This window comes from Macaca thibetana, chromosome 4, assembly GCF_024542745.1.
Source record: "Macaca thibetana thibetana isolate TM-01 chromosome 4, ASM2454274v1, whole genome shotgun sequence".
NCBI lineage: Eukaryota > Metazoa > Chordata > Mammalia > Primates > Cercopithecidae > Macaca > Macaca thibetana.
Window position 1 is genome coordinate 39,723,235 of NC_065581.1, and position 12,567 is coordinate 39,735,801.

At 38.7% G+C, this 12,567-nt stretch overlaps 3 protein-coding genes across 4 annotated transcripts in view; 1 reads left to right on the forward strand and 2 right to left on the reverse strand.

Annotated features, from left to right (window-relative positions):
• Positions 1–12,567, reverse strand: part of BTBD9 (BTB domain containing 9) — an 820,757-nt gene that overhangs the window by 700,118 nt on the left and 108,072 nt on the right. The gene's annotated exons all lie outside the window — the stretch shown is intronic.
• Positions 1–12,567, reverse strand: part of GLO1 (glyoxalase I) — a 453,994-nt gene that overhangs the window by 184,935 nt on the left and 256,492 nt on the right. The window lies entirely within an intron of this gene.
• DNAH8 (dynein axonemal heavy chain 8) overlaps positions 1–12,567 on the forward strand; it is a 314,177-nt gene that overhangs the window by 135,876 nt on the left and 165,734 nt on the right. For both annotated transcript variants that reach the window (XM_050787538.1, XM_050787537.1), the window contains exons 41-45: positions 219–380; positions 4,246–4,470; positions 7,191–7,363; positions 9,022–9,200; positions 10,595–10,782. In XM_050787538.1, the coding sequence (XP_050643495.1) occupies positions 219–380; positions 4,246–4,470; positions 7,191–7,363; positions 9,022–9,200; positions 10,595–10,782 (927 nt within the window). The remainder of the gene's footprint in view (positions 1–218; positions 381–4,245; positions 4,471–7,190; positions 7,364–9,021; positions 9,201–10,594; positions 10,783–12,567) is intronic.

Below are 12,567 nucleotides of genomic sequence, written 5' to 3' on the forward strand. Positions count from 1 at the left end.
ATTTTGTAATTTATGGAGTGAAAGTTTTGGACTAGATGATCCCTGTAGTTCCTTCCAGCTATAGTATTAGATGATTTTACCCATATTTAAAATGTTTTGCATAAAATATGAAACTGTTTGCTTGGCATAGGGTACTATGATTTATTAAGTGTGCGTGGAACATCTGTAAAAATGCCAAATTATTATCAATTTATAATATCCTTGTAATTTTGTTTTAGTTGGATAATTCTGTTATGGCCAAAGGTCCTGTGGAGATTTGGCTTCTGGATTTGTTAAAAATGCAGATGTCATCATTACATAATATAATTAGATCCGCTTTCTATCAAATCAGTGATTCAGGATTTCAACTCTTACCATTCCTCAGCCACTTCCCAGCACAGGTGAGAATATACAATGCTTAAGTAATGGTGAAAAGAAATGGAAATAAAGGGGAAGGATGCTTAGGAGGTGGTTGGCCTGATGGTGTGAGGCAACTGTAGCTTTGAACTAGGTTAGAGTGGCCTACTCACGCTCATTTTAGCCTCAGCTCCCAACCACCTGCTTGTCAACCTACACCATTCTAGACCAACCCATCCCATCTCCCAGAAGAGGGTATGCCACTATTTTCCCATAATTAAGGATACATACATTGAGTCTAATAGATACATATGTAAGTGTGTGTGTGTGTGTGTGTGTGTATGTGTATTTGTATACAGAAACTCCTCGACTTATGATGGGGTTATCGCCCAACAAACTCATCATAGTTGAAAATATCATTCACCAGAAATGCATTTAATACATCTAACCTACCAAATCATAAGCTTAGTCTAGTGTATCTTAAAGATGCTCAGAACACTTACATTAGCCTACAGTTAGGCAAAATCATTTAACACCAAGCCTATTTTATAATAAAGTGTTGACTATCTCATATAATTTATTGACTACTGCACTGAAAGTGAAAAACAGAATGGTTGTATGGGTGCTCACTCAAAGTACAGTTTCTACTAAATGCATATTGCTTTTGCACTACCGTAAAGTAAAAAAATTGTTAGGTTGTACCATTGAAAGTTGGGGACCATCTGTGTGTATGTGCATGTGTGTGTGTGTGTGTGTATATATATATACACCAATTCAGAGATATGATACAGATATAGATATGGATGTATGTAAAGGGAATGAACATACCTTTTCTTGACATGAAATCCATCTTGTCTTTAATTTTCCCTTCAAGCGATTAAAAATGGACATAATTTGTCGAGAGGCTTTTTCATGCAACTGGTGTTTTAGAAAGTGAAGACCTCAAAGAGGCCAGGATTGGAGCAGGTGCCAGTGGTTTCATTACACTTTCACTCAAGAGAAATGAAAAGTGATAATTTGTAATCTGGCCAGAGAGAGTATGGGATAAAAGGCAAGAGATATCCAAGGAAACTGTAGGCAGTTTTTGCCCAAATGATATTTATTCTCCAACTACTCCTCCCAGCCTGAGCTCCAAATCCTGAATTAGTGCACACAAAATGAAGACAACTGAAATGATGTATTATTTGTTTAAACCACAGAAGGACAGGTATAGAATCAGCCTTTATCGGAGAGAATAATACTGTGATTTTTATATTGTATAACACCTTGGGAAACTTTAGTATTCTTATTAGCATTATTACCTTTGTGATCAAGCTTTATAAAATACTTTGTTGAATTGAGCAAAGAGTTCCTGAAACTAAATCTACATATTCTCCTTCTCCAGCCCGTGTATATCCTGAAGGAGGGGCTCAGCCTAAATTAGACTGAGGATTTAGCATTACGTAGAGAGTTGAGAGCAAGTTCAGAACAGTGGTGAAGTTGGACAGGGTGTAGTAGGAAAGATGATTAGTTTCAGGGTTTTCTCCAGTGTATGTGTGTGTGTGTACATATATATATTCTTTTAAAACATATTTTAAAGATTTGAATGCAATGGATCCTTGCTGCAAAAATTTGGAAAAATGCAAAAAATATAAAAGTGGGATACATAGGTGATGGGTTGATAGGTGCAGCAAACCACCACGGCACACGTTTACCTGTGTAACAAATCTGCATGTTCCACACGTGTATCCCGAAACTTAAAGTACAAATAAAATGAAAGTGGAAATAAGAATTTCCCATATTTCTACCACCTGGAAATTATGGCTATTAATATTTTAGTGTATTCCCTTCCAATACCTTATTTATGTATTTATTGCTCTTTTTCCCTTTCTTCTTTTTTTTAAAAATTGACATATAACAATTGTACCTATTTATAGGGCACATAGTGATGTTTTGATACATATAATATGTCTTGTGATCAGATGAGAGTAATTAGCATATCCATCATCTCAAACACTTATTTCTTTGTGTTGGGAACATTCAATATCCTCCTTCTAGCTATTTGAAACTATATGTTATTCTTAACTGTAGTTATCCTACAGTGGTATAGAACAAGGGTCCCTATCCCGCCCCCGCCCGACCCGACCCGGCCTGACCACACACCGGTAGGGGTTCATGGGCTATTAGAAACTGGGTCGCACAGCAGGAGGTGAGCGGCGGGCAAGTGAGCATTACTGCCTGAGCTCCACCTCCTGTCAGATCAGCGGCGGCATGAGATTCTCATAGGAGGGCGAGCCTATTGTGAACTGAATTGTGCATTCGAGGGATCGAGGTTGTGGGCTCCTTATGTGAATCTAAACCATCCTGCGACCCCCGTCCATGGAAAAATTGTCTTCCTTGAAACTGGTCCCTGGTGCCAAAAAGGCTGGGGACCACTGGTATAGATCACTAACACTTAGTCCTCCTACCTAGCTATAATTTTATGTCCTTTAGCAAATCTATCCCTGTCCTCCTCTTCTCCTTACCCTTCCCAGCCTCTAGTGTCCTCCAATCTGCTTTCACTTCTCTGGGGTCAGCTTTATTTTAGCTTCCGTTTGTGCGTGAGAACATGTGGTGCCTTCTCATATTGTTTAATGTGCTTATTATAGGCATCGAATAATATTGATGAGAATGAGCATTCTTACTTTGCTGTGCTGTTTTGTTTTTTAATGAAATGTCCTCTGGTTTTCACCACTAAGTCGCATGCCTTTTTAGACCGAGTATAAAAACATAATTTTAAGTTCTTCTTGGTGACTCAAGATAATGATTATAAAGACTTGCCGTTGGATAGACACCATTATGCGGTGGGTTTTGGGGTCTGCTGGTCTATTCGTCTTTAAGTCAGGCAGCCTTACACTGCTGTGCTTTTGTAGTTTTTCTCTTTGTATCTCCTCCCTTGGACCATCATCTGCTGCTGACAGGGCCAGAATCTGCTTGCTTTTGGGGGGCTTCTTGACACTGGTTATTTTCTCCAGATCCCATTGCTCACTTCAGCCACGTGCTTTCATTTATCTTTAGCTGCAGCCCCCAGGATTGGCCACTGCTCTAGCAGGAAAAGTATCAAAGTCCCTGATAAGGCAGGGACAGAAAGAGGGTTTTATTCTTTCTTTTCTCACTGTTGAGCCCATGCCAAGCAATATCCATATACTGCTCGCCCTGCTTTCAGTCCTCTTTTTTGGTCCAAATGACGTTGGATCTGTCATTCGACTCTGGATGAATGAGAGCTCCCGAAGGGACAGCCATTTCAGTGAAGGGGTGAAGGTGGGCATTCTCAGACCACTTTTATTACCTTTTCTGGGGCAGAAATTGTAGGCTAAGGTGACACCCTCTCACAATTTCTTTATGCCTTCATCAGGATACAAAGAATACAAGCTTCTCCTCTTCTCATTTTCTGTCTCCCTCTCTCTTCTATAGATAAGTGTAGAGACAGAAAAGTTGACTTAGATAAAAACATGGATATCAGAGAGAGGGAGCAATCAAGAAAGGAGATAGGCAGCGTATTGTTTTTAGAAGAGCAAAGAGAACTTTGGGAAGCCCTGCTCAAGAACAAGCAACAATAAAGAGTTCCTTTGCTTTTCTTGAGAAAGAAAAATCATTGCATGGAAATATCCAGTAGTCTCAGGCCCTCTGTAGAAAAATTTCCTAACCATCTTCTGTAACACACATTAGTTCAACAAATGGTAGCTAGTATTTTAATGATCATTAATCCATCTACTATGAAATAATTAAATATTAACAGTTAAAACTTTAACTGTTTCCCTCCTTTGGGAGTGAAGAAATGCAAGTCAATGTGATTTTTAGTTTAAAATGTGAATAAGCAACCACCAAATTGTATTGCAGATGTGCTTTAAATATTTGGTAAATTTCAATATTTTTCTGCTGGATCTGTAGGTTGGACTTCTGGGAATTCAGATGTTGTGGACACATGATTCAGAAGAGGCTTTACATAATGCAAAAGATGACAGGAAAATCATGCAAGTGACCAATCAGAAATTTTTGGATATTCTAAATACTCTCATTAGTCAGACAACACATGATCTAAGCAAGTTTGATAGAGTGAAGTTCGAAACTCTAATTACCATCCATGTGCATCAGAGAGATATATTTGATGACTTGGTAAGGCATCTTTTTTTTTTTCTTAATTTGGTGTACTAATTAATAATGAACAGTTAAGAATTGTATATGTTGCCTAACTTACGTGAACTTTCCATTTACTTTGTCCTTTTTCATAACTGTGTCCGTCAATATCATGTCCACAATATTGTATATCTGTATTGGATGGTTTACACAACCATGTTATATATTCATTTGGCACTCAGAAAGTCTGGAACCATCTGATGTCATATGAACCAACTAATTTTCCATTAAACCAAATAACCAGGAACACGATATAATTTAGGTCATAAGCTATGCTGGGTCGATTGGAAAAGGAGCACAGATGGAACGGAATCAGGCTTCAGAGCACTCTCATGGCTGTTCGTCCAGTTGATGGTGATCATGGGCTTGATTTGGGCAAAGTTCTGTAGGGTGGGACTAAGAAGGGTAAGTGTTTGAATTCCTTTAGAAATGGGACTCTAACCAGTGGCCTTGACCAAGACCAACTTCTCCTAAAAGAAGGATTTTCTATTACAGGGTAGGAGCCCCAGGTAATTTTGAAATGCCGCTGTTTGATAATCCTTACCTACCATTTAAACTCCTATTGCTTTAGTCTACTTGATTTGATACATTTTAAAGGTATCTCCGTCCTTCATCAGAGACACATAATTCATACAGGTTGGGTCCTGTTTTAGAGAATGTGATCACAGACTACCTGTTTTGAACTTTTATCAAAAGTTCTGATCAGATAAGTTATATTTATTGAAGATTACTTGAAGGACATCCAGTCAATCCATCCATCCCCCTGCAACCCAGATCCTTGCTTCTCAAAGTATTACATGCCGACCAGTGCTTTGGTATCACCTGGAAGTTGGTGAAAAGAGCAGAATCTCCAGCCTCCCTCCTCCCATCCAAGACCTACTGAATCAGAATCTGCATTTTATCAAGATTCTTAGGAGATTCATATGCATATTGAAGTTTGAGGAAAAACTGCTCTAGGATTTATCTCTGGATTAAGCTAATACCAGAAAGCTGCACACTTATATTGTTTTGACCTTCCACGGACTAGTTTTTACTAATTGCAATTACCATTATACTTTGACTTTAATTGACTTCCACCTCAAGAAGCACTAGTATGGAGTTCATTATTGTATCTGCTGTCAGCATACATTTGAGGATGTTGTCTATACATCTCTCACTGGCTCCTAAAACTGAAGTCCTGTAAAAGAAATTTCTTTTAAAATTAAGTGCTGAGCAAACTTTACATCCAGAAGGGATTTTTAAAAAAACCTGTACATAAGGAAAACTATGAAACTGTTTTCTTTTATCTTAATCACCATTGAACTGTTTGCATCCCAACTAAATGAGATCTCATGGCCAACATATATGCATTTTATTTTTCCATGTACAATTATTAGAACAACCTGATATACAGCAAGAACTCAATAAATATATCAACTATTCTTTTCTTCTCCACCTCCTCCTTACCATCTTAACAGATGGTTGAAAGTAGCTGGCCGAGAGCATCCCCATGGCCTTGAGTCCTGTGTTACAGAGCATTCCCTGGGGGTGGGGCCAGACTGTGTTACCTGAAAGTAACTCAAGGTGATGAATACAAACTGTGCTTTAGGTGGGAAGCCAGTCCTTAACTAAAGGAGGAAGCAAGATCATGACCAAACAGCAAACAACAATAACGAAAAGCAGGACTGTAAATAGCAAGGCATGTGGCGGCCTGGTCGGATGGAGATTTGAGCGTTGTATAGTAGCCACAAGTCCATTTTTTAGTGTCAACTGAATGACCTGAAAGTGGGTCTACTGGGTTTAGTGAAGGCGGCCACTTACCACTTCCTGTGTTGATTCCTCTGAATGGGCAGGACTGGTGTTTCACGTTTCACTGGAAAGTCAAGAAGCTTCTCAGAATGTGGTTGTGATGGAATGGAGTTCCTAAGGTTGCTTACCTGGTTTCTCTTCGAATGGACCAGGTACTAGAGCTTGCATCCATGGCCACGTGAGCCCAGTACCTCTTGCCTCACCTGTATATGCTGATGACTAGGCAGATTGGGTGGCTTGGCTATAGTGCTGGTGCAGGGAGACATGTGCTTATGTAACTATGTGTTTCCCTGCTTAACCTTTTAGTGACTTCCGACTGCCATGAGGACAATTCTGAAACCCCTTCCCATGGCCCTGTGAAGCCTCAACTCTCATGCTTTCTCTAGGTCCCAGGATGTCTCCCAGCTGTACTGACCTTTTTTCAGTTCCTTGAGGATGCCAGTCAGATCTTGTGGGCATTTGCCTATAGCACTTACTCTTCCCACACCTTCATTATCCCTTTCGTTCCCCACTCCCAGTGGCCCTGGCTAATTCCTACTATTTATCTGGGTTTTAGTTGAGATGTTTTCTTCCTCTGAGTGCCCCTCTCAGATACCCTGGAGTAGTTAGGTCCTCCTGCTCCATATATTCATGAGCCCTGAATTTCGGTGGTGGTGCCCTTTGTACTTTATTGCAATGATTTGTTTCACTGTTTGCCTTTTGCTCTTTTCTGTAAGCTCTGGAAGCCTGGAACGATCTCTATCTTTGTTCACCTAGCACAGTGTCAAGCACAGGAAGAAACTCAATAAATATTTGTTAAATGAATAAGAATCAGTTCATCCAAGAGTGAATAAAAAAAAACTGCTCACATGCTTATGTTTTATGATATTGCAATTCAGTATATAACTTTTTTTGTATTTTATGTTTTTAAGGTAAAAATGCATATCAGATCACCTACTGATTTTGAATGGTTAAAACAGAGTAGATTTTATTTTAAGGAAGATTTGGATCAAACTGTAGTGTCTATTACAGATGTTGATTTTATTTACCAAAATGAATTTCTGGGATGTACTGATCGCCTTGTTATCACTCCATTAACAGATAGGTAGGAAATTTTATTTTGTAATTTTAAAATGTGCTCAACATTATTTAAAGTTGCATTTGAAATATTAACAAAAACAGATTTCTGTCATACTGGGTATATGCTAGCTCATTAAAGTCAGCCTAACAATGAAATAACCACTTAAATATACATGTGCATTGAATTTTTATGAAGTAGAAAAAGATAAAAGAATAAAAGCAAGCTTGAATGTTGACTGTAATTTAATGGTGAATTTTAGATTGCAAGTGGAAAAATATTCCTAGAATCCCAAAAGAAGTTAAAATTGCCAAGAAGGAAGGTACCTTGGAGATCATGTAATTTAGTCTTTGGATTTTCAGATGTGGAAATTGATACCTAAAGTACATTTTCATGGCCAATATGAATAATTAGTCAATGGCAGATCCCATCACAATTCTTTCCATTATACGACACTGGGCCATTATTAGGTCTTTTTTATCCCACGACACCCAGTTAAGTATGCTGTGCATAGAAAACATTCAATAAATGTTGTTAGAATTGACTTAAATTGGGTCATTTAATATTTAGTGCCGCTGTTACTTTAAGTAGGGCTGCCTCCAGGTGAAATTATATCCAATTACATCTTCAGCCTCCTTTTGATTTATTGAACCTATCCCTTTTATATGCCCAGTGCCGTAGAAACATAAATTTGTCAGTGTTTTCTCTTCTATTGGTGTTTACATATTAAGCATCATGTCTCATGAAGCTTTACTAAGATCTTTACTAAGTTTTACTTAGATCCAAAACAAATACAACAGAAACTGGATCATGGATACAAAGAGATTTATTATATTAGTATTCTTTGCACTTTTCTAAATGAGTGAATTATTTCATAGTGAAACTATTTATTTACAATGGTGTGCTGGAGCTGACTTGCATCAGCCTGTGGTGCTTACCTGGTTTCTTTCTTTCTTTTTTTTTTTTTTTTTTTTTTGAGACAGAGTCTCACTCTGTCGCCCAGGCTGGAGTGCAGTGGCGTGATCTTTGTTCACTGCAACCTCTGCCTCTACCTACCAAGTAGCTGGGACTGCAGGCGCATGCCACCACGCTTGGCTAATTTTTGTATTTTTTAAATAGAGAGGGGGTTTCACCATATTAGCCAGGCTGGTCTTGAACTCCTGACCTTGTGATCTGCCCGCCTCGGCCTCCCAAAGTGCTGGGCTTACAGGCGTGAACCACCGCTCCTGGCCTTTCCTGGTTTCTGTCTATGTGCATTTTGCCCCGACTTTGTGATATCGCATTGGTAGCTTGCCATTGACCACAGTGGAAGTGTTTATACAATAGAAATTGGCAAACATGAAAACCAGGTGTTTTTTTTTTTTTTTTTCCTGGAGAGCCAGTTGTTAAACATCTGTCAGCACAACACTGCTCATTTGGTTCTCCTGACTGTAATGGGAGGAAGGCCTGAAGGTTTTAAGTCAGGGTTGGGGAGTTTGGAAATTTGTCTCAAGAAATCTTTGGATTCACTGTAGTACTTTTAATGAATATCAAGTACCCTAACCTTGTTTAGTCACTTCTTTTGTGTGGGCTACTCAAGATTCTAAAATAAACAGGCCCATTTCAATCGCACTGGACTTTTGCTTGCGCCATCCTGTAATGTGTCATCCCATACTCACAGTGCTTTATTGGATGAACGTTTGCAGATGCTATATCACGTTAGCTCAGGCCTTGGGCATGAACATGGGAGGCGCTCCCGCGGGACCTGCCGGCACTGGCAAAACAGAAACCACAAAAGACATGGGAAGGTGTTTGGGAAAATATGTGGTCGTGTTCAACTGCTCGGATCAAATGGATTTCAGAGGCCTAGGAAGGATTTTCAAAGGCAAGTGTCAAATAATATAGATTATTTTTGGTGAATTTATTTTTATTGCCCTTTAATGTTATTTTCTGATATAAATCCAAAGTGATGCAGTCTCACATAATCAACATTAGTATGGGTTGATCCATATGATATTGCCATTTTTCTAGGTCAAAAATGGCTGGATATCAACAATTTCTTATGGTTCAACACTATTGCTAGTGTTACAGTCTATGCATGGAATGTGTGTTAGATCATGAAAATGGAATCAATGTATAATTGCCTGAAATAATAGTAGAGAGGATCAAGATAGCAAACGGGGGACACATGTGGCTTCCCTCCCACAGAAATGAAATATTTTTAGAAAGCATAGCAACACTGGAAAATAAGAAGTGAGTGGCCATCAGCAGATGGAAAATTTTGAGAAAATCCTGAAAGGTGTTTTCAGATGAACAGAGAAAAAAAATATTTGAAGACACATCAGCCTCAGAGCTCAGTCCTTGGCGGTCTTCTCTTTTCTATCTACATGCATTCTCTTGGTGATCTTATTAGGCCCAAGGTTTAAATACTATCTGTATGATGACTCCGGAATTATATCTCTAGCTTGGACTTCTCCTTGAAACTCTAGATTCATTACATACAACTGTTGATTTAGCACGTCCACTTAAATGTCTAACAGGTCCAGATTCACTATGTTTAAAACCAAACTCCTGGCTGGGCACAGTGGCTCACGCCTTTGGGAGACCAAGGCAGGCAGATCATGAGGTCAGGAGTTCGAGACCATCCTGGCCAACATGGTGAAACCCCGTCTCTACTAAAAATACAAAAATTAGCTGGGCATGGTGGCACGTGCCTGTAATCCCAGCTACTCAGGAGGCTGAGCCAGGAGAATTGCTTGAACCCGGGAGGCTGAGGTTGCAGTGAGCTGAGATCGTGCCACTGCTCTCCAGCCTGGGCTATAGAGTGAGACTCCACCAAAAAAATGTATATATAAAAACAAAACAAAACAAAACAAAAAAACTCCTGATCTCTAGGTGCTCAGGCACAACAACAACAAACAACCTAATAATGACAACAACAAACAAAATAACCATCCCCCAAACAACTTCCACCTATCCTTTACTCTACTCTTTGTCTTATACTCAGATCCAATCTGTCAGCAAATACTGTTGTTTCTACTTTCAGAATACCCCCAAAATTTGTACTTTCATTTTGGCAGTGTACTATTTCCATTGTTTTGATGAAAATGTACAAATAATTAAACCTCTCTTTATCACTGGAATTAAATACGTATTTATCAACAGCCAGATATGAAACATTACATATGTATAATGGTTTGGGAGCCCTGGAGAAATGATTGTTATCAAGAAGGTATATTATAGAGTAAAACTTTACAAATTAACTGTTTTTCATGCCAGGTCTTGCACAGTCAGGTTCCTGGGGCTGCTTTGATGAGTTTAACAGAATTGAATTGCCTGTGTTATCAGTGGCAGCACAACAAATTTATATTGTTTTGACAGCAAGAAAAGAGAGAAAGAAACAGTTCATTTTTTCTGATGGTGATTGTGTTGATTTAAATCCAGAATTTGGAATCTTCTTAACGATGGTGAGAAAAAAGACTTTAAATGCAATTTAATTAGTTTAATTGTTACAGACATAAGTAAAACAAAGCATATGTTAGTAGATGAATGACCAGCTATCCAGGAGTCATGAGCTGTTCTCTCTTACCGTGTGATTTTTTTTTAGTAGTCGTTATAGCCCAGACGGAAGATAAAATAGTAAGTTTTTTCAATTAAAAAAATTCAAATCCAGACCTACAGAGGTAATATACTAATGATAATAATGGATACTGTTTATTGACCACTTAATATAATATGTGTAAGGTGCAGACTAAATGTTCTATGTGCTATATCAGATGGCATAACTCACGTGGTTCTGCAGTAACAAACAATCCCTAAATCTTGATTGCTTAAAGCCACAAGATTTATCTCTCTGTCACATGCCCACTGTGGGTTGACTAAGGTAGAGGTGGGAGGCCAGGGCTGCTTTGTATGTCCTTACTCTGGTACTTGGCCTGACAAGGTACCTGCTATCTCAATAATTGCTCTTTGCTATAGCAAAGGAAAAAGAGAACATGAAGAATTGTGCTCTGACTCTTAGAGTTTCTTTCCAGAAGTGACACAAAGTCCTAAGTCATTGGCTAAAGCAAATTTCATGACCTAACTTCAAGGGGTGGTGGGGTGGGGGAAAACGTGCCGTTCTATCATGCAACTAGCAAGAGGAAGGACCTGAAATATTCTCTCACATGTACACCGTATCTTATAGCTACGATAGTCCTCTGAAGTGGGTATTGTATAGCTGACTTACCTGAGGCTCAGCGAGACTTAAAAACTTCCTAGGTCACCCCGCCAGTAAGAGAAAGAAGTTATTGTCTCTCTAACATCAAAATCTGACTGCTTAACCTCCACAATTGGTTTTTCTTTGACACTGAATAAAAGGAAATAAAAATAAAATTTCTGCAATAATTTAACAAGGTCCTGTACCAAAGAATTGTAACAAATTCAGTTACCATGTGATTAAGGGTGAGCTTTGAGATTCAGTGTTGTAAAGATAGAAAACCAAAGGCATGAATAAATGGGAGTTTCTATACTTTTATGTGTCACCAGTTTTAAAGCTTTTATGTGTTTTCCATAAAGTTAAATCTCGAAGTTGCAAGATAACACAAAGCACTCCGAGTTTTTAAATGTCCCCATGGATAAAGATGATAAATTATAGGAAGCAAAATCAGAAATGTTTCTGATACACTTATTGTAAGCAAACATCCAGTAAAGCAGTTAGGGGGAAATAAGAATAATCTGGAAGTGTTGATTGTAACTCAGGAAGTGGGATGAAGAAATGTACTCAGTGTAAAATTGTGGTCTAGAATTTTTTAAAAAGCTTAACATGCTCCCTGGATTAAGAATAATATTGGAAATAGCAATTAGATATTGCATTAAGCTGTGAGTAACTGAAACCTAAAAAAATTGTAGTTTAACATGTAAGGATTTATTCTCCTAAGATCCTTATATGGTTCTGCTCCATCATGAATTCCATCTTCAAGGTCACCTTATGACCCAAGATGCTACAGAAAGCATCACTATCATGTTGTAGCCAATTGACTGAGGCAACTCCCTTCAAACAAACATCAAGGGTATTTCATACAGTGTGCCCCTTCGCATCTCGCGATGTAGAATTTAATCACAGCAGCTGCAAGGCAGGCTGGGAAATGTAGTTTTTAATCTGGCTGTTGCTGTACCCAACTTGCAAGTGGGCTTCTGTGGCTCAGGAAGGATAAGAGCAGTATTGAGAGGCAGCCTCAATTTCTGTATTTCCAGCCCCTAATAAGGTACCT